General features: G+C 49.6%; 1 protein-coding gene across 5 annotated transcripts in view; it reads right to left on the bottom strand.

Moving 5' to 3' along the window:
• CDYL2 (chromodomain Y like 2) overlaps nt 1-25,742 on the bottom strand; it is a 260,570-nt gene that overhangs the window by 7,452 nt on the left and 227,376 nt on the right. For all 5 annotated transcript variants that reach the window (XM_071209050.1, XM_058279666.2, XM_058279664.1 and 2 more), the window contains 3 exons: nt 17,122-17,294; nt 7,361-7,571; nt 1,670-1,813 (listed from right to left, as the gene is read on the bottom strand). In XM_071209050.1, coding sequence (XP_071065151.1) covers nt 1,670-1,813; nt 7,361-7,571; nt 17,122-17,294 — 528 coding nt within the window. The remainder of the gene's footprint in view (nt 1-1,669; nt 1,814-7,360; nt 7,572-17,121; nt 17,295-25,742) is intronic.

Raw genomic sequence — 25,742 nt, 5'->3', positions numbered from 1 at the left:
AGCCAGACCAGAGCCTTGCTCGCACAGGCTGGCAAAGGGCTGTGACCTTATCCCTCAGCGTGGGCTGGAGGCCGACAGGCAGAGCGCGCGTCTCTCCCCACGAGTCTCCTCTGATGCCATCTCCCGGAGCGCCCTGGCCTTCACTTTTGGGAGAAGATTCCCCTCTCGGGCAAAGCTCCTCAAAGTTCCCGAGTTCCTAACTGCTGAGGGGGGAGAGTGCCTTGAGGATTGCTTGTCCGCTGGCCTCTCCTCAGGGTCTCCTGTGCCCCAAGGTGTCCCCTCAGGTCCCTGGCTTTTCACTATCCACTGTTTTCACCTGGCGCTCTCTCCACTGCCCACAGAAAGAGACCGCACCCATCGACGCAGCTCCGGAGCCTGTCTACCGCCCCCTTTCCTCCCTCCTAACGCCCTCCTCACACATTTGCTCAGACGGGCCAGGATTTTCCCACGCCTGGGCCCTCACTCACACCCTTTCCTGGCTTGGAATTTCTACCTGCCTCTGCGTGAAGCTGACCCCAGCATGACCAGTCATCTGCATTTACCTGGGATTAAGGGGGTTCCCGGCTGTTCCGATCTAAATCCAGGACAGTCCCAGGCAAACTGGGACGAGTTGGCCTGCCTAGTTATTAGGAGGATTACAGGAGAATCCACAAGGAGATGAGCAAAGTGCGTGGCCTGTAAGTATCAATCCTCACCCATCGCCTTCACTTTTAAGCCTCCAGGGAGTGGGGCTCGCCTACAATAGGTATTAAATAAATGGCTAACAAGCTAAGGGAATCAGGAGGATCATGACTCTAGGGGTGGGAGGATAGGGGAGGAGGGGGAGAGGAAAGGGAGGGTCAAGGATCTGGCCTGATAAATCCCACCCACCACCTCCCAGGCCCTGAAGCACAGGAGACCCCAGGGCGTTATTCTCCCAAATGCCTTTCTCGTCCAGGGAAGCAGCCCTGTCGTTGAAGGACCTGCCTTTTCTCCCTCTTTCAACAGGCTATTTCCCTACTGTGCTCAGACTGACATGAATGAGATAAAATTGACAATTAAAAACCAGGGCTGCGGCAGAGATGCTGCTTATTTGTGCGTTTGGTTTTCAGTGGGTCTTCAGAGTGAAGTGGTGACGTCTAAATGCACCAAGCACTTAGTGGACAGAGGAAATTAAACACAGGGACAGCACGTACTGCTTGTTCTAGCTTTCTCTGGGCTGCTTTATTTGCTTTTGCTTCTTGAAAACTGTAGCAGTTTTGGGTTTTTGTGTGTGTTTAGGAATTTTTTATTTTTAGCAAACAACAGGCCCACGATGCTTAACAATTAGGAGGTGATGAGCATCCTTTGCAACAGAATGATGGCTTTTTCTCCCCCTTCAATACTAAAAGAGAATACCTACTACCTACATCCTCACCTCTGGGCACTGGGACCTCACACCCAGGAGTCTGGGCTTTGGAAGAGTTGAAGGCACCGCTTACAAAGTCTAAATCTCCAGCTGGAGATGGTGGGGGTTATCTAACGTGCTGACATTCTGCCTCTGGCTTCAAACTCCCTGTTGTTAAATTACACTGGTCCTGTCAGTACCCACACAACCTTGGACAAGTCAGTTCATCCTCTGGGCCTCCTTGCCCTCATCAATGAAATGGGCCCCCCTGTAAGGATCAGCACACAGAAAATAGGGACTCACCACCGCACTGCAGGATGCCATCTCCTTGACCCGCAGCATCACTTCCTGGCTGAAGGTGGTCGGCCAGAAGACTTGGGACACGAGGCCCCGGCTGCATGCTTCCTGAGCAGTGAGCTTCCGCCCGCAGAATAGCATCTCATTGGCCTGGAAGGCAAAAGCAGGAGAAGGCTGAGAGCAGATGGCACTCCCGCGACTGAGCGAGCCCTAGGCAGGCCATGCGCAAGAATCTTGTGGGCAGGATTCTTGATCTGGGCTGGGATGACACACAGAAGATGTGTGTGTCTATTTCTCCAGGTGGAGGGTCCATAGCTTTCTTGCATCTGCCCCCAGCACTCCCATTTCTGGTGACGGAGTCACAGGGCCGGGCATGTGCCTTGGGGTACTGATACCCCAGCTGTGACCACTGGTCCGGGCATGAACCGATGACTGTCCCCAGACCAGTAAAGCTTCTCTGTGCGGTTTCTCAGGGTGGAGACAATGGGGAAGAGTCTTTCTTCCACTCTGGCTGGAGGCTAAATGGCCATGCCGTGGCTCTGGGGACAGGTGTAGGCAACAAGCAAAGGAGAAAGGGAGACAGAGTGTCTGGTGTTTGGATTACTGGACCCTGTATCCCCAAGGGAAGCTCTCCTGGGCTTTTTGGTTCTGAGAGCCATTAAATTCCTTCCCACTTTCTTACGCCAGTTAAGTATTGCTTCCATCACTGGCAACCAAAAGGATTCAGACAATAACAACACGGGGGCCCAGGGCTGCACAGATGCACTCACTGCCCAGTTGGGGAGGGGCAGGCACAAGCCCCACAGCCTTCCGCAGGTTCTAGTACCCTGGGCTAGAGTCTCTGCACCCCACTTCCCAAAGAACTTTCTTTTGCTTTGGAATTTCCCAGCTGCCCTGCACATGCCAGGATGAAGCACAGTTACGGGTGAGTTTTAGGTAGACCCCCACAGAAATGTACAAATGAGTGGCTCTCATGCAGGACTAAGGGTCACAGCCCTGTGATGGTGTAGCAGTTTAATATAGTTATGAATTGCAAAAATAGATATTGGATTATGTTTGTCATCTGGGCATGATTAAGTTATGATTAGGGCTTTGATTGGGCCATGTCATTAGGGCGTTCAGTCCCCAAGGGGTGGGGACTCACAGATAAAAGGCATGGCAAAGGACAGAGTTGAGGGTTTTCTGATGTTGGAGTTTTTTTGTTTTTGTTTTTTTTAAAGATTTATTTATTTATTTAATTCCCCCCCCTCCCCTGGTTGTCTGTTCTCTGTGTCTATTTGCTGCGTCTTGTTTCTTTTGTCCGCTTTTGTTGTCAGCAGCATGGGAAGTGTGGGCGGCGCCATTCCTGGGCAGGCTGCACTTTCTTTCGCACTGGGCGGCTCTCCTTATGGGGCGCACTCCTTGCGCATGGGGCTCCCCTATGCGGGGGACAGCCCTGCGTGGCAGGGCACTCCTTGCATGCATCAGCACTGCACATGGACCAGCTCCACACGGGTCAAGGAGGCCTGGGGTTTGAACCGCGGACCTCCCATGTGGTAGACGGATGCCCTAACCACTGGGCCAAGTCCGTTTCCCTGATGTTGGAGTTTTGATGTTAAAGTTTGATGCTAAAGTCTTAAGCTGGAGCCCCAGGAAGGAAGCTCATAGAGGAAAGAAAAGTAAGCCCCAGGAAGAGAGGACCTGAGCCAGGAGAAGAACACAGAGGAACAGAGATGGCTCCTTAGACACAGGAGGAAACCCCAGGGAGAGAGACAGAGCTGTTCACCTGACCTAGTCTACAGCTGACCTTGTGGAGAAAACAGAGGAGCTGCGCCCAGAGGAACCCAGGAAGCCTGAACCCTGGCAGATGTTGGCAGTCATCCTGCTCCAACACGTGGAAATAGACTTTGGTGAGAGAAGTAACTTATGCTTCATGGCCTGGTGTCTGTAAGCTCCTACCCCAAATAAATACCCTTTATAAAAGCCAACCAGTTTCTGGTATTTTGCATCCACACCCCTTTGGCTAACACAGATGGGGTCCTTATCTCCTTCAGGATTAATTCCCATCTCTTTCCCAGGGACAGCGCCTGCCCTGGCCTGCTCTCCTCTGCCTGCCCTACACACCTGCACCTCCTGGATCCAGGCTGGAATGCCAAGCGTCCTCGTGCCTCCAGGAGCATGTGCTGGGTTCTGGGTGGCCCGTCGGGTCATCAAAAGAACAACCCAACACCCGCAGGAGAGACTGAGTCTGGTCATAACCACGGCATGCATTTGGTCAGCAGTTTAAAGAAAATACACGCCACTCTATTTATTTAGAAACCCATCTCAGGAAGCAGAAAGACAATGAGTGAACTCGGTAGGAGGCGCCAGGCACGGCTCCCACGGCAAGAACGGGTCTCAGTCAGCAACATTCTTGGAGTTTCAGAAATGATTGAAATGAAAGAGAGAGAAGGAGATCAGCCTGTATGATCTGAGCATTTTTGCAACCACACGACAGGAAGGCGCTGGAGTGGAATTGGGAGGACACGGGGCCAGGCCCAAGGCTCAGATCAAAAGAGTAAGTGTTTGCTTCCTGGGCTGTGCTGGCTTCTGCTGCCGTGGTGAGACCGGGCAGCTTCAATCAGCCCAGAGTTCCTGAACCCGAAGGGCCTGAACTGTCCCAGTTTGGCCCCACTGCATAGGAAGAGCCAGTGCTGTGGAGTCTGGGGCCGACCATGACGGTGAGGCCCTCTGGGTTGCTCCCCTGCTTCGTGCTACCATGAAAGAGCCAGGGGCCCACAGAGGGGGACAGGATGGGGGACACCGACCTTCCACACTCGTTTAGGTGGCAACTCCTCCGGGGCTTTCTTTATCATCACCCGATTCTCACAGGGCTGGGGTTCACGCCTTGGGGCTCTCCAGCCCTTCGCATCCGTGTGTCCGTCAGAACCACATAAACAGCAGCAATGAGGTCACGTGTGTCCCCTTCTACTTCCCCAGGGAGGAAGACAAAGACTGCAGGATCGGGGTCGAGAAAAGCCCAGACCTGGGGATGACCTTCCTTGCTCTGCCCCAGGAGCCAATGCAAACCACTTTGTCTCCCTGAGCCTCGGTGCCTTCTTCTCTAAAGGGGACACCACCGACCACCCCCAGGTGGCTTTAGTGAGAGCCTGGGAAGGCCCAGGTCACCGGGCACCTGCAGGGTCCCACCCCAAGGACCTCAGTCTGGGGCCAGGGACAGGAACAGACGCACACTCAGGAGCATGGAGGAGATCCTGGACTCTCTCTGCCGGGGCTGGGAAAGCAGGTGGTGCCTGAGCTGAGTCAAAGGCCATGGGAGACACCTGGGCAAAGGAAGGCTAGAAAAGAAGGCATTCGGGGCTTCCAGGACAGGCAGAGAAAGGTTCAGTCGTACAAAGGAGCACGGTGTGTGCAGGAACCCCCAGGCAGTCTGGTGTTGCTAGGATGTGAATGTCAAGGGAAGAGCTCCAAAAACAAAAGTAGCAAGAAGGGCCAGTTCATGACAAGATTCTGAACCATGCTAGGGAGCTCAAATTTAATCCTGAAGACCCAAGTCAAGTCGTAAAACATCTTTATAAAAGAATAAAAGAAAAACTTATTGGAAGATCAAGGAGACCTCAGACTGTGTGCTGCCAGAGAAGTCAAGAGACAAGGGGGTCAAGGAAACAGTTTCCAGAAGATTTCATCCCAGCAGAGCAATGCTGTGGGCTTAGCAATTAGTAGGTCATAAGCATCCTTTGCAACAGAATGATGGTTTTCCTGGAATCCTAGAAGAGAACACCTCCCACCTACATCTTCGCCTCTGCGTACCAGGACCTCACACCCAGGAGTCTTGCTTTGGAGGAGGTGAAGGTGCCGTGTCTGTATCTTCCCCTTTGTGGAGGGAAGAGCTGTCTGAGCAAGATGAAAGGTGAGTTCAGACCCAGCTCTCTGTCCTCCACAATACTGTCTTGCTCAAACAAACAAAAGCCACCCGTTAGGAGTCCTTAGGGCATATTCAACAGCTCAGGTTCTGGTCCAGGTTTATCTACTCTTTTGTGGATGCCTGGACAGGGCCAGGTCTTCATGCACGTGGGACGGCAACTGATGGGCCTTCACCGCTACCTCCCAGTCACTGCCTCCCTCCAGTGAAGAGAGAACTTATAAGAATTATCCTGAAGCCCAAGGATTCAGTAAGAGAGGGAGTTCTTGGGGGGGAGGGTGTGTCACTGAAGATGACCAACAAAATCAACAGCCACTCCAGATACGAAATAAGGGCATGAACAGAGAGCTCACTTAGTCACTTGGCAACTCATTTAACCTCACAAAGCCTCAATTTCGCCCTGTCTCCCAGGCGTGACTTGAGACACATCTCAGAGCATCACCCGCAAGATGGCAAGAGACAGTGCTGGGAAGGGGCGTGGCCAGCGGGGAAGGTGCCAGGAAGGCTCAGGGTTTGTGGGGTTGGGGGGGGATCATTTTCAAAAAGCAGCTCTGAAGACAATTAAGGACAGAGAAGGGAGATTGCTAATAAAGCTCTCTAATTGTTGTCGCAAAAGCTGAACACGAGAGATGGAAAAAGAGGGCTTGCAGGTCCTCAGAGGAAAGTCATGGGGCAATGGCAAGGCTGAGGGAGAGAAGGAAGGAAGCCAGCAAGCGTTAAGGGCCCAGTGCCTTCCCCAAGGGGAACCCAGAGCCAGTGCTGGCTGGACACAAGCAGTTACGGCCCGAGTGTCTGTGGGTGGCCCTAAGATAACCACGGGGAATGGCAAGAGTAGGGTGCTTACCTTCCAACAAAACAGTAAAAAGAGACATCCTGGAGCCCATTCCAAAAAAGAAGAAATTCACAATAGATGTGGCCCAGCAGTGCACATGGAAGCAGCCGCCGCGGGGAGGCGGAAGGCCCTGTCCCCAGCCGCACCCCTCTGTGTGGGGGTCTCCCGTGCCCGGCACCGTCCGCGGGCAGGGGCTCCTGTGGTGCTCAGGAGCTGGTAGCAGGCAGCCCCAGGCAGCCCCTGCTGAAGGGCTGACAGGTCAACCCGCCCACCCCCGGGCCAGCTGGCGCCGTGCCCCCAGCCTCCTGGGTCCCGGGCACGCTGACTGCCTTCTCTGCACCCATCTGCCAAGCTCACACCCCCAGGGCCTTTGCACTTGCCTCTCCCCTGCCTGGAACCTCCCTGCAGAGGCTGCACCCCTTCTCCGCCCTTGAGGGCAGGGGACAGAACCACCCCGGGAACAGAGGTGGACATTAGCAGTGGATTCTCAAAGAAAAGGGAAAGAGGGAGGGGGGAGGGGGAAAGGAGGAAGAGAAAGAAAAGGGAAAAGTTAAATAGGAAGGGAGGAGGTCAGAAAAGAGGGAGGAAGGAGAGAAGGAAAGGAAGGAGGGAGAGAAGGTGAAGGGAGGGGAAACAGATGCAGAGCACCTAGGGAAGCACCTGGCACCGAGGACCTGCTCCATCAGCGAGCACCCTACACCCGTGGCCCCGAGCCACGCCAGCCTCGGCTGTGGGGTCCTCCCAGCCCTGGAGCTGGAGGGGGGCCAGGATCTGCCAGGCCTCGGTTAACAGGTGCGTCTGGGGAGGCCAAGGCAGGGGACACAGAGCAGCAGACACCACGGGCTGAGAGCAACCCCGGGTTTCTGTCGCTCGACCTGAAATCCAGGACAGACGGGGGGGGTCTCCTCGTCACCCGAATCCCGGTGCCCCAAGAGGAAGGCGGCGGGGGGACGAGGCAGCTCACCAGCGCGATGCCCAGGATCTGGGGGAAGGTGTACGAGGAGCAGCCGGCGGGCGTGAGGCGGATGGTGGCGTAGGGCGTCTGGAACCAGGCCTTCTCGCTGGCCCACACGATGTCGCAGAGGGGCAGGATGGAGGCGCCCAGGCCCAGCGCCGGCCCGTTGATGGCCACCACGATGGGCTTCTTGAACTGGATGAAGGCCTTCACGAAGTCCCTGAGGAGAGAGGCCCCTCCTCAGCGGAAGCCGCGGCTGGCCGAGGCCCTCCTGAGACCCAGGGACCCACGGAGGCAGGGAGGCGGCCAGGGGCCGGCAGTGGGGAGTGGGTGCCGAGTGACGGCCCGCCCTCACCCGGACCCCAGCCACGGGCTGCAGAGTCTTGGCACACACGGCTGCTGGTGCCGGGGCTCACGGGGGATTTTGATGGGTGGCTATGCACCCCAGTTTGCTCACATTGTCCCAGTGCTGCCCCCATGCTCTCGAGAGTCATGGTTTGGGCAGTAAATATACGGACACCCCAAATGTGGGTAGAATTGTCTTTCTCCTAAGGAAGAAACCCTGAATGTTAAGCGTCAGAATCCAAGACACAAGTATTCCCAAAGCCCCCCAAAGGAGAGGAAGACCGTTCTCCCGGCACCGCTCTGGGGGAATGGGTGGAGTGGGGAGGGATGACGCCCACGTCAGCTCAGCCTAGATGACCACTTTTGGTGATGCCGTAGAGGGAACGCAGGCTTCAGATGGTACAGCTAATGGCGTTAAACTTCCTTTCAGTCCTAGCACTATCTGATTCTAAATTATCTAAAAGGAAGCCAGGCTCATCAAGGCAGGCTCTAGAATGCTGAATAGGGTCCACGTGTTAGGGTGGCTTTGGCAAAAATTGGGGAAAAGCGCTGGCTCCTCTGAAGGCTTCACGCATCTGAAATCATGGCTATAGGACTAGGCAATGTTGTCTCTCTGTTGTCAGGACCAAGGTTACGGCACCATCTTTGCCTATAAACAGCCACGGGCAATAGCCTCTGCTCCTTCTGTCTTAAAACACTTTCTGTCTTTCCCCTAGTTGCAATATAAGATCTAGATCTTAATATCCATGCGGACAGGGAGGCAACTCAGGCTGTCTAGTAATGCCCAAATCCTTTATTGTGCTTGGATGGAAGATGGGGAACTACCAAGAACTTAGGAGAGAAACCAGATGCAAAGTACTACATATTGTATGATTCCACTGTTATAAAATGTAAACCTAAATAAATCTATAGAGATGGAATTAGATTAGTGGTTATGCAGGGCAGGGGAAGGATGGAGGGATTGAGAGGTGACTGCTAAGGGTATGGGCTTTTTTTTTCCTGAGAAATGAAAATGTTCTAAACTTGATTGTGAGGATGAATGTACAACTTCGTGTATATACTAAAAGCTATCAATGGTATACCTTGGATGGACTGCATGGTATATGAATATATCTCAATAAAACTACTTTAACAGAAGAATTCAGGAGTAAAGAATGAAATCCAGATGCCTCCCCATGACCCAGGTCTGCCTCCACTTACCTTTCCACACTTACTGCATCTCACTCCCCCCCTTGCTCACTGCGCAAGCCACATCAGCCTTCTGACAGTTCTGAGAAAACACCAGTCATCACAATTTGCAATTATCCTAATTATTTGCTTGCTGACTTTTTTTATTCTTCTCCCCCTTTAGTTCCTTAAGCACATCCACAGCTCTGCCTTAGTACTGCTTGGCCTCCACAAACCCTGAAATCAGTACTCAATAAATAGCTGTTGAGTAAATAAATGAGTCCTAGAACAAGGGCAGAGGCTTCAGATGTGAGGCAAAGACCGACCAGCTAATCACCAAACCCATCTATCTCCCTTCCCTCTTCTTCCTGGGTCTATTGCTAGACCACATATCCCAGCCTCCCTTGCAGTTGACTGTGGCCAGATAACAAGTGTTACACAATAGGATGTAAGTGGGAAATGCACCACATCCAAGCTGGAGCACAAACACTGACTACACTCAATTCTCTAAGCCCTTTTTTCTTGATGAGTATGGAAATCTCAGAAGACATTTGTCAAGCCACAAGGTAGAAGCAGCCTGGTTCCTGAACCACTATTGAAGGACAGCCATTGGCTGATGAATAACATCTGCTTTAGGCTTTGAATATTCGAGAAATAATTTTTTATCTCAAGTGAGCCATTATACATATTGAGGATTTGTTTCAGCAGCTAATACTTAACCATGTAACAAATGTCATGCTGATTTATCATTTACTCAATAGATACGGCACTCCCCAACTCCCCATCAAAAGATGTGGGTACCATGGTGATATGCTGGGATAGGGTTCAAGTGTGAGAAGACTGCTAAAGATTTTGCTGGGCTAGGGATATCTTATGACCTACACAAATCATCATAAAAGCCCATGCCTCTGATCCAGCTTAATACATGGCCTGACTTCTGGATAACTGCCTATGAGTAGATAATGCAGTTATCTCAGTCACTGCCAGCAACACTGCTGTTGACCCCAAAAGAGAAAGCCCTGACACCATGACTCTCTTCATTCAGGTTTTCCCATGGCCCATTCACTTACCTCCCAAACTCATGGCATCAGTCATTGGTTTTAGCAGGGCTTTTTATCAAATGCCTATTTGGAGACTATAGGAGACCTGGGGCTTCTCTTCAGGGTCCCTGAACCCACAGAGCTGGGATGATCTTCAGCAGGTATCCCATTCCTGAGCACCATTATGAAATTCTAGAATTTTGGATCTCAAGGTTCAGAGTTGGAAGGACATTAAGAGTCATCAAGTCAAATCTCGGTGCAGAATTCCCTCCTGAATATCCTGAAGGACACACCGTCTGGCCTCTGCTGACCATTTTCCATCCTATCAAGGCAACCTCCTGGCTATGGACCTCGTGTCCCGAGGGTGGGGGTCTCCAATACCTCTGTTAGCTCCTCATCACCACCCCCACGATGGCTCTTCGGGGACAGACCTCGCCTCTCACAAACTTCCCGAGCCTCCCCTTCCCAAACCCCAGGGCTTGTCCCTCTGTGCTTTTCAATTCTGAGCAGGGGCTCCAGAGACCCCCAAGACAGGCTAAGGGGACCGGGTAGAGCTCCCGAGCTTCCATCCCTACCCCTCCTGTTTCAATACAACTAGCCTGATCGTTTCATTTCCGTGATATACAAACGTGATGCAGAGCCCAACCTCCCCACTCCGTTTCTCTCCTCGCACAGTAGATCTCTATCACGAGGGCCCTGCAGATGCAGGAGCCAAACAGCAAACAGGATATTGCATTACAGACACCAAGGCTCAGATATCTGATCCTGAGTCCGATGGCGGGGCTGGGCTGGGCATCTGGCTCAGCCGTCCCCTGCGGCAAAGGCCACCACGCTGACCCCAGCCCTAGCAGCTTCTGCTCTTCAATCTGAGTCCTGCAGCTTCGGGCTGGCCAAGCTTCTGGGCTGTTCAATTACAGTGGAACGAACAAGAGCTTCGGAGCCTGAAAGACTTGAGATCAAGTCTCAACTCTGCCCCTAATTAGTGATGTGAACTTGGACAGTGCAGTCTCTTGAGCTTTGTTTGCTTCCTCTGTCATAAGGGAAATCCAGGGATGCCTCCCACCCGGGGCTGGGTGAGAATTAAATGAGACCGTCCATGTGGGCCTTCGCAAGGTGCTCACCCTTGGGGAGCTTGTGGTCCCTGTGGCTAATACCACGAGTGCATCTGCTGGGGAGAAACACACCTTTCATTCAGTTCTCAAAGCGAGCCACTCTCCTAGCCTGACAGAGACGAAGAAGCAAAATTCTGCATTCAGGGATTTCGCCTGTAACAAACGTCATTTCTTCGGTGGCCCTACCACCATTTCCCTTTAATCAGAGGGCGGAGGGTAGCTACCCCATTGCCGAGGTTCAGAGCTGATTCCATTGGCCTGGGACCTGTGAGCATCAATGTACAGTGACGGTCATCCCGGAACCCATGCCCCTGCCCCCAGGCTGCTGCACATTAGAACTACCCAGGGAATTAAACCAAAGGATGTGCTGGCCCCACCCCAACCACCCCAGACTACTCCATAGTCAACACCAGACTTGGCCAGAACTGGCAGCTGGAAGTTACAGGAAGAGTAGGAATAACAATAATTCTTTATCCCTGTTCTAAGAGCTCATGATATGCCAGGAACAACGCAAGCCTTTCACATGGAGTATCTGGTTACTCTTCATCCCAGCGTTTGGCCAGCAAGGCCAGTGCCATCACTTGATTACTCCCATTTCCCAGATGAACTAATTAGGCTCCGAGAGATCAAGGGCAAGCTGAAGGCAGCCCTCCTTGCAAGCGACAGGGGTGGGATCTGAGCTCAGGCAGTCAGCTTCTAGAACCGCTAGCCCACACTGCCTTTCTGAATATCCGTGCTTCAATGGGCCACCACCGCCCCTAGGGCAAGGCCAAGGTAGGGGCAGCCCAGCCTTTTGGGATGGGACAGACAGCTCCGTTTGGGACCTGGAGAGCGGTTTCTGCTGAAAATGAATCATGTGAACGCTTCCTACAGCTCTTAGTTCATTCAATGAATATTTGCAGAGTGTACGTGGTGGTCCCTGCCGGGGAGTGGACATCCCCCATGGCCAAGGATGAGGAGGGGGTAGGAGTGCTGTGGGGTCGGGGCACATGGCCACGCAGTAGGCCCAGACCCCCAAGGGCAGCCCTGCAAGGACTACACCCCAAGAGTGCTACGAGGAATGTCGGTGGGCTGAGGGAGAGAATGAAGGTTCTACAGCCAGTGCAGGTTTCAGAATGCTAAACTCTGAACAAAGTTCTTTCACAAGAGACTTCTCAGTCCTGAGATATGTTAATATGCCTAGAAAATCTCCACGAGGGAGGACAGAGCTCACAGCATGGCCCAAACTCAGTTAGTGATGGGGGCCTTCACTCAAGGTTTGTTGTGGTTTAAAGCTGTGGGTACCCCCAAAAAACACATTCTTTATTCTCTTCCTGGGGGTATGAAACCCATTTCAGTTGAGGTGTGGCCACCTCAATCAAGACGGGTCTTAATCCTATTACTGGAGTCCTTAGGAAGAGAGTGAAGTTCAGACAGAGCATGAGAAAGCCGCGGGAAGCAAGGAGCGGACACGGAGCCCTGAGACCAGGAGACCCCGCCATGTGCCTCGCCATGTGGCAGAGGAACCAAGGGTCACCTGCAGCAGCCCAGAACACCAGTCTTCGAGGAGAAGCCACACCTTGGCGGGGCCTTGATGTGGACATGTTCCCGGCCTCAAGACCGTGAGTGAGTAACTCGCCTTGTTCAACCTGCCCCATTCATGGTATCTGCTTCAGCAGCCCAGGAAACTAAAACAAGGCGCTTCTCTGGGGGAAGCCACAGAACGTTCTTTGGGGAATGTTTCCCTGGCAGAACGAGTCCCAAACTCTGGAGTGCGTCCTCCAGAGGGAGCACACTGAAGTTGGTGGAACTGGACGCTCCCTCTACACGCTGGGTGGTGACGACCCCATGGGCCCTGTTTTTGTCAGGTCCCATTAAAGGCCCCTTCATCCTCCTACGCATAGCTTTTTGCCTTCCTTGTCTCTCGTACCACCTCCTCTCCTCAGAGTCACCTTTTCTCTTTTGCACAAAACTAAGGGTATTTCTGTCCCTCCATTAGTGCTCTCAATCCATGGTGCACAAACCTCCTGGTCAGGACAGGGCAGGGCTTCTCAGCCCTGGCTGCTGCACATTAGAACTACCCAGGGAATTAAACCAAAGGATGTGCTGGCCCCACCCCAACCACCCAGACCAATTAAATCAGAACCTCCTGGGGCGAGCGGCCCGAGCACCTGAGGTTTGGTACAACTCCCTGGAGCTGCTCTCTGTGCTTTCAGGGCCCAGAACCAGGAGTCCCAAGGACGTCTCCTTTCCCTTTCCCTGCGTGTCCCACCCCCCCACCCCACCCCCGCTTAAGATAGCAACTTCCACTCCCTTTGAAGCATCCAGAAGAATTCCCTCTGTGTCCCACTCTCCGCTCTGCCAAGGAGAAGCTCAGCTGCCCAGGGAGCTGGCAACCAGCTGGGTTCCACCGCTCTGTCTGTCGGGAAGGGCTGATGTGCCCAACGTCTCCTTGTGTCTGGGACTTCTGCTTGGGCTTCCCCAGACTCCACCTCTGGGGTCACTGGAAGGCAATTCTGGCCCCATGTTGCAGCCTCATTCTCCACTCCAGCTTTATAAGACTGATTTTTTTAAAAAGATTTATTTATTTATTTATTTATTTCTCTCCCCTCCCCCCCACCCCGGTTGTCTGTTCTCTGTATCTATTTGCTACGTCGTGTTCTTTGTCTGCTTCTGTTGTTGTCAGTGGCACGGGAATCTGTGTTTCTTTTTGTTGCGTCATCTTGTTGTCTCAGCTCTCGGTGTGTGCAGCGTCATTCCTGGGCAGGCTGCACTTTCTTTCGCGCTGAGCAGCTCTCCTTACCACGCGCACTCCTTGAGCATGGGGCTCCCCTACATACACGGGGGACACCCCTACGTGGCAGGGCACTCCTTGTGCGCATCAGCACTGCGCATGGGCCAGCTCCACACGGGTCAAGGAGGCCCGGGGTTTGAACCGTGGACTTCCCATGTGGTAGACGGATGCCCTAACCACTGGGCCAAGCCCACTTCCCGTAAGACTGATTTTTTTTTTTTTTTTTTTTTTAAGTCCCTGCTTGTCTCCTAAATCTGTCTCCATTCGCTTTACTCTCAGAGTTAGTTTCCTGGGACCTCTGTAACAAATAACCAGAAGCTGTGAGGCTTAACACCACAAATGTGTCGTCTTGCAGTTCTGGAGGCTGATACCAGGGTGCTGGCAGGGCCGGCCCCCTCTGGAACCTGGAGGGGGCTCCTTCCCTGCCACCGCCAGCTTCGGGCGTCATTCCTTGGCTTGTAGGTGCAGCATGTCAGTCCCTGCCTCTGTCCTCATACGGCCTTCTCCTCTCATGTCTGTCTGTCTCTGTACCCAAATTTACTTCTTCCAAGGACACCGGTCACCTTGGAGTGCAGCCCACTCTAACCCAGTGTGGCCTCATCTCAGGTATTCATCTTTTAAGATGCTCCTTCCAGATAAGGCCACATTCACGGCACTGGGGTTGAGAACCTCAACGTGCATCTTGGGGAACACAGTTCAACCCATAACAGAGACACATGGCTACCCCCCTCATAACCCAACAGGTGGAGGCCCCAGGACACAGGACCAGGCTCGGAGGCTTAGTGAAGGTTTAGAACCTCAGCTCTGAGCCCAAGACACAGGCACAGGAAGAGGTCCAGGGACACTGCTCTCACCCGGAAGGACCATGGAAAGCTGCAGGAAGACACTGTTCGGTGGGGGTGCTAACAGTTGGCTTTGAGTCAGCCCCCCGTCCCCACCAGACACAGTTCCATTCTGGTTCTAACCCAGCTGCAATTCTTTATTCCTGCATGTGCTGGAGCTCACCCGAATGTGCTGGCAAAGCCTGACCGTGCCAACCCAAGTTGGCCCCAGGAGCCGGGCTTAGAGCAGCATCAGGGATCACCTGTCAAGGGACCCCAGCACACACTGTCACACACTCGATGGACTGGCCCTTGCAGGGCTTGACTTGCACCCCCCACAAAAGGCACGTTCACAGCCCGACCCCCAGCCCTGTGGGCGTGAACCCATTTGTAAGCAGGACTCTGAAGATGCTCTTATCAGTTAAGGTGGGCACATTTGTGCGTAAGATCTTTGAAGACGGTGTTTAGATGAGGCCAGACTAAATCAGGGTGGCCTTAGTCCATATGACTGCAGCCCTTAAAAGCAAAGCAAGTCCAGCTGTAGACGCCAGAAGAGTCCAAGAGTCACAGGAAACCAGAGGAGCAAAAGCAAGGACAGGGAGACAGCCAGGTGACGGAGGAGTACCAGAGCACCATGGACTCGGGAGAAAGCAGGTGCTGCAGAGACCCTGACATTGGACTTCTGCACTCCAAAACCAGGGCACGATAATTCCCTGTTGTTGATGACAACCCACTGAGCCGTATTTGTCATAGCAGCCCTGGCAAACTAAGACAGAGGGCAAGGATGGACTGCTGCCCAGGAGAGCCCTATAACAAGGGGCTTTGGGTGCTAATTTCCTTCAGGGGTGTCTTAATTTCCTGGGGCTGCTGTCACAAACCAAGTGACTGCAAACAGTAGAAATGTCCTCTCTCAGAGCTCTAGAAGCCAGAAGTCCCAAGGCAAGGCATGGGCAGGGCTGGTTCCCACTGGAGGCTCCAGGTGGATTTGTCCCCTGCCTCTCCCCTGGGTTCTGGTGGCTCCTCGGCTCACAGCTGCACCCCGCTGGTCTCAGCCTCCTTCTCCATGTTGCCTTCCCCTCTAGACAGGTCAGACTATCTTCTCCCAGCTCTGCTCTTAGAAAGATATTCGCCTTTGGACTCAGGGCCCAACATAAGCCACGATGATCTCATGTCTAGAGCCTTCCCTTGATGACATAAGCAAAGGCCCTTTTTCCACAGACCCTTTCTCCTTGGACAAATCTTCCGGGGCCGCCGTTCAACCCACTACAAGAGGTTCGCATTTTAATATGCTGCACGTGCAGGGAGTAGAAACTCAGGGCTATGTGAAAGTCCTTTCCCTGGGCTTCTGGAAATCCAGCAAAAGGCTGGACAGATGGGCATCCCACTTCTCTGGGGAGGGCTCTGGTGGTTCCATAAACGAGGAAGGACATATATTTGGGACCCCATGGCTCCCCTGCCACACAGCAGCTGTGAGAAGACACTGTGGAGTCAAAGCAGCAAACAAACCGCCCCAGACATGGCCAGGACTGGCTTGCCCCCAGGAAGCGTGAACTCCCAACAAGGTCCAGGCTTTGCATGTCTCTTGGAAAGACGGACATCAGTAGGATGTTTCACCATGAAGAGGGACACAGAACTGCACGTAAGAGAACATCCCAACGCCGTCTCCTGGAAGCGCTGCATCCCGCCAAGTGTGAGGCAGCTCCGGGGAGGCTGGCTCTTTGTGGTGCTGTCACTGCAGATGGGAAGCCCTGGAAACTCTAATCCATGCTCTTTCTCATCAGAGCAGATAAGATTACCAAATGGTGACTTGTCTACTTTTTAAATAAGGTACAAAAAGCAAGGGTGGGTGCCCTCTGCCAGGAGATGGAGAAATGCCTGCAAACCCTGGGTAGGAGACCCTTGCTGGAAGCCACGCTCACTTGCTTTTGATAAATCTGTAAAGAATGGGGGCAGAAACTACCCTTCAGGGTTCCCAAACAGCCACTGATTTTGGGATTGGATGTCATCCCTGGATCCCAACTCGTTCCCCACAGGAGCAGGAGAGATGGCAGGGCTTGCAAACGGCCAGCTGCCCAGGGCACCCCTCCATCCTCTCCCCGACTGCTGAGCCATGTCAGTTCCAGGGTGCAGGAGCGTCCAGACAATTTCAGAATCCCACATCGGGCAGGAGTGATGTGGACCACCCACGGCATCACCACGTGGTGGACGGGATAAGGGATACAACTTCTCTGTGATCTAAAGAATGAAAACAGGGTCTAGCTTTCAGAACAAAGCATCCCTAGTTTTAGTATGGCTAAGGCAGCAGATAAAATACAGGATGCCCAATTTAAATAGGCATTTCAGTTAAAGGATGAAGAATTCTCAGTGTGAGTATATTCCAAATATTGCATGGGATAGACTTAAGAAATGATTCACTGTTTATCTGGAATTCATGGTTACCTCTGCGTTTTTCTTTGCTCAATGTCCCATCGCTAGGCAGGGCCCAAAGTGTCCAAGCACGCACGGCGCTCACCTGATGGCTTCCGCGATCCGCGTGCTCTCCTTCCGCCGGTCGCTGGACAACCTGCCGATCAGGTAGGAGTAATCCAGGCCACTGCAGAACACGCTCCCCACCGCACTGAGGAGCAGCAGCTTGCTGTCGTCCGTGGCCGCATTGCAGAGGGCTCGCCGGACCTCCTTCATGATCTGCAGGCAGAGACCAATTTGTAAGGCTGTTAGTGCCTGTCCTCTAAGCCGGGGGCTTTCAGGCCTAAACGCTGCCAGGAGCCTGAACCCCTGAGGGTAGAGGTGAGTTAATCTACTTTTGCCCTGTGCAGGGGGGCGGGGGGCCTGCACTGAACAGAGGCGCAGGTCCAGACCAAGGGGAGAAAAGTATCTCAGCACCCACAGCTCTCCTGTACCAGCCCTCAAGCAGGCACAGGGGTGCTAATGAGGCAACAGTGGTAACTGGCTGTGGATGGTGAAGCCTAGCTTGGAGCAGTTTAAGCTCCCGGTAAACCTCTGCAAATCTTCTGGCATTTGCTCATTTAGCCTTTTACAAGGAGTGGAAAGCTAGTCTTGTGCACAGCCCATGTGTGGGAGATGCCATCTCCAGCAGGCCCAGTTTAGTTATACTCCTGCTCAGGTTGAAGTCAACGAGGATCTTTGCATGGCTCACAGCTGGCACATGATAAATGGACTTTGGCATCAGACCCATCAAAGGCTTCAAAGTCCTGCTAGATTTAGAAGTTGCTGGCTCACATTCTGGCCCTGCAACTTACTAGCAATGGACCTTGGCCAAGCTGGTTATACTTACTTCCTCCTCTATAAATGAGGGATCACAGCACCCACGTGCAAGGATGTAATGAGAAGTAAATGAAAGAAGATGCCGTGGTCACCTGTGGCTTCACATTCCTGGGAGGCATGGTGAATTACGAGGAAGGAGCATTTTCTTCCTCCTCTCCATGCCACTAAAGGTGACATCTGACATGAAGGTACTGTGGCTGCCACCCACCATCATGGGGTGACATCCTCTCATCTCCTGTACATGCACCCCCAACTAATTTTAGGGTCCTGTGCCCCTGTCTTGGACTGGGGAAGACAGAATCTTAGAGAAAGATGCAGGTGCCTTAACGCTGACTGCTAGGCACCATCTAGGTCCAGAGCAGCCCTCCCGACCACTGGAAGAGCGGGCACCATGCTCCCCCACGTACAGATGTGCAAACAGAGGTGCACGGAGGTTCAGACACTAGTCTGAGGCCACAGCACTGGTATGTGCTGGAGCCTGGGTCTGAACCCAGGTCTGACAATGCCTCTCTACGCTCTGCCATTACGTGTCCCCTACATCATGTGCTGAATTGTGTCTCCCCAAAAGATAAGCTGAATTTAATCCTTGATATTTTGCAGGCATAGCCCTGCAAAATGTCACCTTTTACTTAGTGACCCACAGAGCACTTACTGTATGTTAGGCTCTGCCCGAAGAGCTTTAAACCCTAGCTGCTCAAGGTGTGTCCTGGACTGGCAGCGTGGGCATCACCAAGGAGCTTTCACAAAGAGCCCACCCTGGACCTACAGAAGCAGACTCTGCATTTTCACAAGATCCCTGGGTGATTTATGCACATATTAAGGTTAAAGAAGCAGTGCTTTAAAATATTAACTCACTTAGCCCTCATTATGGCCTTATTAAATGGTTATTTTTATTAATGAGGAAAGTGAAGCATGGTGAATTTAAGTAATTTGCTGCTAAGTGGTGGATCTGGGACCTGAACGCAGGAAGTCAGGCTCCAGGGCCCCTGATCTTCAGCAGCTGTCAGGTCTTACCCAAGGCCCTCTGCGGGGTTTGGCTTTGAGAGCAGCAGGGCAGGAGCTCTGTTGGACATAGGGGGGAGCAGATCTCCTCCCCTGTGACCCCTGGACTCTGTGGTGAGCCCGGGTCCGAGGATGAGCGTCTGCCTTCCACCATGCACGTGCTGGGTGTGGAGACCTGCGCATCGTACAGGACCTCAAGGCCCGGGCATGGGCTGAACCATGCCCCTGTGGCCCTTCCTGCTCCCTGACCCTTACCAACTACTCCCCTGCAGCCAACACTGTCGGTCCTGCCATCGTGATATCTCCCAGGGACCCCAATGCAGATGACAGAAAGCTGTGTGATTGAGCTTGAAGAACACAGGCGCTGGGAGAGGAAGTCTGTGCTGGCACCCCTGCTCTTCACCAACAAGTGCAGCCCCTCTGGTCCCTCTTCCATCTCTTCTCCACACTGCCAACAGATGCAGTGCTCACACAATTCCTCTTTGCTATGAACAAAATCTCCCACGAGGACATAAAACCCAAAGCCTGCACTGTGCATGGATTTGAGGCACCAAGTTACTATATGCACAGAGAAAAGAAATCCACAAGTTAAAGACATTCTCGTGGAAACTGGACATGGGATAGTGATATCACTGAGGCACTTGATAGACATTCACATAATAGTGCTCTGGAGAGAAACTACCCCCAGGACACAAAAGAATTATGTGGGGGGACAAATTCCCTGCTGAAGATGAGCTCACAATCAAAAAGTACACAACACTTCAGGAAATACTAATCATGATTCAGGCAACATTTTCAACACTCAGGAGAATCATATCATAGAATTTCAGATAATAGAACAACCTGAAAGAGACTATAACATAAGGATACTTAAAATAATAAAAAGGATAGAAGGAGACATAGGAATAAGTAAATAGCAGAAGAGTATGGAAAAATAGACAGATTTGAGGAGGGAAAATCTACTCAGAATGAAAAATGATGCCATGGAGATCTACTGGGATTAAAAGCATATTAGATGGAGCTAAAGAGAGAATAAGGGAACTGAAAGACAGATTCGAGGCATTACCCCAAAATCTAGCAAAATCTAGAAACAGAGAGGAAAAATATGTGACAGTAGCTGGAAAGAAAATGGAAGAGAACTGTATGGAATTGACGAAGATATTGTATTCATTTTCTATTGCTGCTGAAATAAATTACCGGAAACTTAGTAGCTTAATCCAATGCAAACTTAATATCTTATAGTTCTGTAGGTCAGAAGACTAATGCAGGTCTCTTGGCTAAAATCAAGGTGTCAGCAGGGCTGTGTTCCTTCTGGAGGCTCCAGGGCAGAATCTATTTTCTTGCATTTTCCAGCTTTTCAAGGCTTCCTGCATTTCTTAGCTCATGATTCCATTCCTTTTTCAAAGCCAGAAATGGCTGGTTACTTCTCATGCTGCTTCATTCTGATTCTGACCCTCTTGCCTCCCTCTTATAAAAACCCTTGTGATTACATTGGACTCACCCAGATAATCCAGAAACATTTCTTTATCTTAAAATCAGCTGATTAACACTTTAACTCTGCAAACTTAACTGCTCCCCTCCTTGTTATGGAATGTAACATATTCACAGGTTCTGGGGATTATGATGTCACCACATTTGGGAGATCATTATTCTATAATACCACAGACCTGAATCCTTAAATTTAAGAACTACTACAAAAAGTTAAGCAGAAGAAATAATAATAAATACATGCCAAGACACACTATATTTAAACTTCAAAACTTCAAAGACAAAATCTGAAATTCATCCAGAGTGAAAAGAAAGATTATCTATAAAGGGGAAACATTTGACTGGTGGCATAATTATCAATAGCAGAAATAGATACCAGAAGATAAAATAAAATGCTCAAGGTGCCAAGGAAAATAGCTGTCAACCAAAAATTCCCCATCCAGCTAAACTATCTTCAAAAGTGAGGAAAATAATTAGGCATTTTCAGTAAAAGAATGTTTACCACTTTTAGACCCTCACTGAAAAGAACTAAAAAAGGATGTACTTCAAGAAGACGAGAACTAAACTTAGAAAGAAAACCTGGCATACAAAGAGCAATGGCAAACAAAGAAACCAGTGATCATGCTAATAAATCAATGTAAGAATTAACTATTAAATTAATAATACTGATATTGACTAATATGAAGGTGGAGGTTAGTACAAGGGAGAATATAGTAATGGGCAATAATACTGAGTAAGATGAGAGAAGGAATATTTAGAGTTAGAGCATGTCAATGTCATTGTAAGTTTGTGAATGGTGTAGAGATAATGATACATTTAGACTTTGCTATTGTAATTTATGGAAAACTTATTTAAAATGTGTGAATTAGAACAAAGGGGGAGGGGAAAGTAAAGGAAGTTCAATCATTCAATCCAACAGAAGTTAGAGAAGAAAAAAAAAAGAAAACGGCATGGTTCTTGTTTGGGTGGGGTTTAGAATCTAAATGGGAAACATCAAGTGAACAGGCTTTTAATGGATGATTATTAATTATTCAACAGGCATACTCACAAGGTACAGGTAGAGATAACATGACAACATTATTTTTTTACTGGGGTGAAATTCACATAACATAAAATTATCCATTTTAAAGCAAACAGTTCAGTGTTATTTAGTACATTTAAATGTTTTACAATCACAACCTCTAGAACAGTTCTAAAACATTTACATCATTCTAGAATAAAGTTCTATGCCCAGTAAACATTTACTCCCCATTCTAGTATGCTCCCAGCTCCTGGCAACCACCAATCTGCTTTCTGTTTCTACGGATTGACGTATTCTGGACATTTAAAATCAATGCAATCATGTAAGATGTGGCCTTTTGTGTCTAGCTTCTTTCACTTAGCATAATGTTTTCAAGGCTCACCCATGTCATAGCCTGTATCAGGACTTCATTCCTTTTTACAGCTGAATAATATTCCATTGTACAAATATACCACATTTTGCTTATACATTCATCTGCTAATGAACTGTGCTACTGCGAACATTCAAGCACAAGGATTTCAGTATCTGCTTTCAATTCTTTGGGGTATATACCTAGGACTAAAATGGATATGTCATGTCATACTTGTATGTTTAACTTTCTGAGGAACCACTAGACTATTTTCCACAGGGGCTTCACCATTTTACATCTCCACCGGCAATGTACCAGGGTTCCAATTGCTCCACATCCTCACTAACTTTTATTTTCCATTTTTAAATAACTGTGGCCATCCTGATGGGTATGAAGTGGTATCTCGTTGTGGTTTGGATGTGTATTTCATAATGACTAATGACGCTGAGCATCTTTTCAAGTGCATGTTGGCCATTTATATAAATCTTCCAAAATTCTATTTTCAAAAGAATTCCCACATAGTAAGCATCTAGTCCTGCCAGGGATTCTATCAGGTATTTCTACACAATAGTTTCTTCCAAACAAATATCCCATAATGTAGGGAATGGTAACCCAGTACTACAGGTGAAGAAATGAAGACTCAGAGAAGTAAGCTGCCCAAGGTCACTAAGATCATGATTCGACTCTCCCACCAAAGCCATTTCTCCTTCTGCTCCTCGGCACTGGAAGGGGACTTCAAGAAACTGATGAATTGTTTGAGAAAAAGCCGGCTACACATGGATTTGAATGGAATCTCCAGGCCCGTGCTCTGGTGGGAAGGACAGGAGAAACACTTTCCACTTCATCAGGAAATAAGCCACAGCAATCATGTTGGACATCAAAAAAGGTAACAGGTCACTATCTTGTGGGTCCTTTAATCCACCTGCCTCCAGAAATAGACATGCTCTCCCCTATGTCTGAACTCTATTTCTCTGAGAAGCAAATAAAAGAAAACCCCACTGTGATGACATGAACTTCCGATTCTACACCTAACCCAGAGAGTGTGGCTTCTCTATGCAAGGCTACAAACACTGATGTGTCAATTAGTAAAAACAAAACGCAAAGTAAATTCCCAGTTTGTCAACATGACAAAAGTATGAACTACATTTTTAAAAATGAAAAAAGAGTTGCATCTAGTTGGTAAACCTTTGCCTTTCTTATGTTGATAATCAAATTTGGACAGATGGCTGAGGACCCACCCTCTCGAAGGGCTCCCAATTTTATAACCTATCTGGTTTGCTTAAAGTACAATTTTCTAAAATTATTTCAGACTCCTCTTCCTACTTTGGCAGAATATCCTGGATATAACTACTCTCCAGGGGCTCTCGTTGGCCGTGGTAACAAATGATGATGCTGGCCCCTGAGAGATCCACCCCCTTAAAGTGGGGTGTCCCAAACTGCAATGCACTGGGAACCTTGTATCTGTGCCTGAAACGTGAGGCCTTGCTGAGCACTTTCGAGCGGCCACTTGCTCCTGCTATCTGTGTCTGCTAGAGGAAGCAAAGCACCCTTCTCCCAGCTTCTTCCTGCATTTCATCTGCTGTGGGTTTAGAACAAGAGAAGCACGTTCATCAGAACTGGGTGAAAGATGTAGATAGACCAGGGTGTGTCTCTCCACCTCCTCTGGCTTGGTGGGTCCAGTCACCCAGGGCCCATCACAAATGCCACAATCTTCATGAAGGTTTTCCCACACATCCCCAGCTATGTGTGAAGGCTCCCTTTCCCAGCATCTCATCTACTTTAAATCTCTGTTGTAGTGATGGGTTTAAAGGTTAGATATAGAAGACCTACTAATTTAGAAAAATTAAAGTAAAAATAAATTGGGGTATTAAAAAGTGAAAAAATGACAAAGCTTTGTTTTTGACGTTTTGCCTTTCATCAGTGCAACAGGTGTTGCCCTGTATGCACAGTGGCAAGGCAATTTCTTTCACCTCAGTGTCTACATCCTTTCTTTTTCTTTTTTTCTAATTATTAAGTTTGTCTTCACAAAAGTTTTAGATCACAGTAATTTACATATACAATATAGGGTACTCCCACATAGCCAATATCAAACCCTTTGTCCCTTCCCCAGCAATGATCTTTTCACAGGTTATATTTCCTGCAGCTGATATACAGATATTGAAACATAGTTTTCAAACATGGTTCCATTTGGGTTTACATTATGGTTTATATTTTAGACTATATAATTTTCTAAATTTTTAATTATCTTACATTTTACATTATGATTTACATTTTAGCCTACAGACCTTTATACATTTTTGGTGTAATTTAACATGTCCTATATCTATCATTACATGACCTTGTGAAACACTTCCATTACCCCACAGTTACACTGATTCCATCTATTCAATACCTCTCTCTCCCTCTCCTCAGGGCCCACAGTGACAATCAGTCTTCATTATTTGAAGGACTATATTCACAGATACTTGCAACAATGTTGAGGGCTTGACCATACTCAACTGCCCTAACCTACTGGGAGCCACCAATTCTCTTGAGAGACACAACTCCCTTTGTTTGAGAACATCAGTCCTCCCCAGGATGTGGGTATTCCTTCACAATCACTGCACGGGTCTCCACCCAGTGATATAACCCACTATGACAAAATGAGTGCTCACGCATTCCCTAGAAGCCTACCCTGTGTCAGATGCCCCCCCTTAAGCATCTTAAACAGGTAATCTTCCTTATTATATTTTCTAAAGAATTTTCTCAATATTATAGTTTCAACCACATACCTGACAATCTCCTATGTTCAAATGTTCCCCCCACCCTCCCCCAATTTCTTGGGCCATCTGACTCATCCTCCCATCCCTAGCCCCCTCAAGCCCACAAAGCCCCACTCCCTTTGCCCCCATTTTATCCCTTCCCTGTACAAATACTTACCTCCAGCTTACCATAGATTTCACCCATGTAGGTATCAGCTCAAAACCTTCCTCTCCCCCAACTTTCTTTAAGCCTATCATCTAGTCTCTAGCTCTCTGAGACAGCTTGGTTTACTTATTTCATATCAATGAGATCATGTAGTATTTGTCCTTCAAAGCCTGGCTTGCTTCACTCAACATAAGGTCCTTAAGATACACCCATGTTATCACATGTGTTTGTACTGTATTCCTTCTTATAGCTGACTAGTATTCCATTTTACTATTAATGGAACTTGGCAATATATTAGGCTTCATTTTCTAAAAAAGTTTTGGACCACAGAGAGGTTCAACTATGGCAGAGGAGGAACACTGGTATGGGGTGTTGTTGATGGGAGGCACATGGTTGGGAGGGAGTTCTCCATGGCATGTATACAGAGTACATAAAAATGTTTGGATATTTTCATAGTAGTTACAGTTAAAAATGATAACTGAGGGAGTGTTGAGTTCCTAGCCAGGGGAGCTCTATCACATTCCCCAGTGGAAGAGCAACAATCCCCCAAGTACAATGGTAAAGACCAATAAAAAAGGATGGTCCAATGATGAGTCCTTGATACTGATGACTATGCTTATGAGCCAGTGTGCCTGAAATATGAACTATGCCTAGAGCTGCAGGGTGCCTAAAGTTACCTCCTGAGAGCCTCCATGTTGCTCAAATTTGGCCACTCTCTAAGCCAAACTCAGTATGTTAAATGCATTACCTTCCCCCCAGCATGGGACATGACTCCTGGGGATGAGCCTCCCTGGTGCTGAGGGATTACTATCAAGCACCAGCTGATGATGTAACTAGAAAAAGACCTTGCATAAAAGGGTCAACTGAGATCAGCAGAATATCTCAGCCTTCATGTAATATCGGGTGTTAAAAACTGCTTTTTGACCTTGAATAAAAGGGGGAAATGAAAAGGACAAATGAGTTTATATAGCAATGAGTCTCCAAAAAAGATCGGGAGGTCATCAGAGGGGTCGCGCTTATGCATACCTCAGCAGGGTCCCAGAGACAGCCAAATTAGATACAACTCCAGATACTGGTTCTC

The sequence above is a fragment of the Dasypus novemcinctus genome, chromosome 18, assembly GCF_030445035.2.
Source record: "Dasypus novemcinctus isolate mDasNov1 chromosome 18, mDasNov1.1.hap2, whole genome shotgun sequence".
In the NCBI taxonomy this organism is placed as follows: domain Eukaryota; kingdom Metazoa; phylum Chordata; class Mammalia; order Cingulata; family Dasypodidae; genus Dasypus; species Dasypus novemcinctus.
Note: the sequence above shows the minus strand (reverse complement) of the source record. Positions and strands in the feature narration are given on the sequence as shown.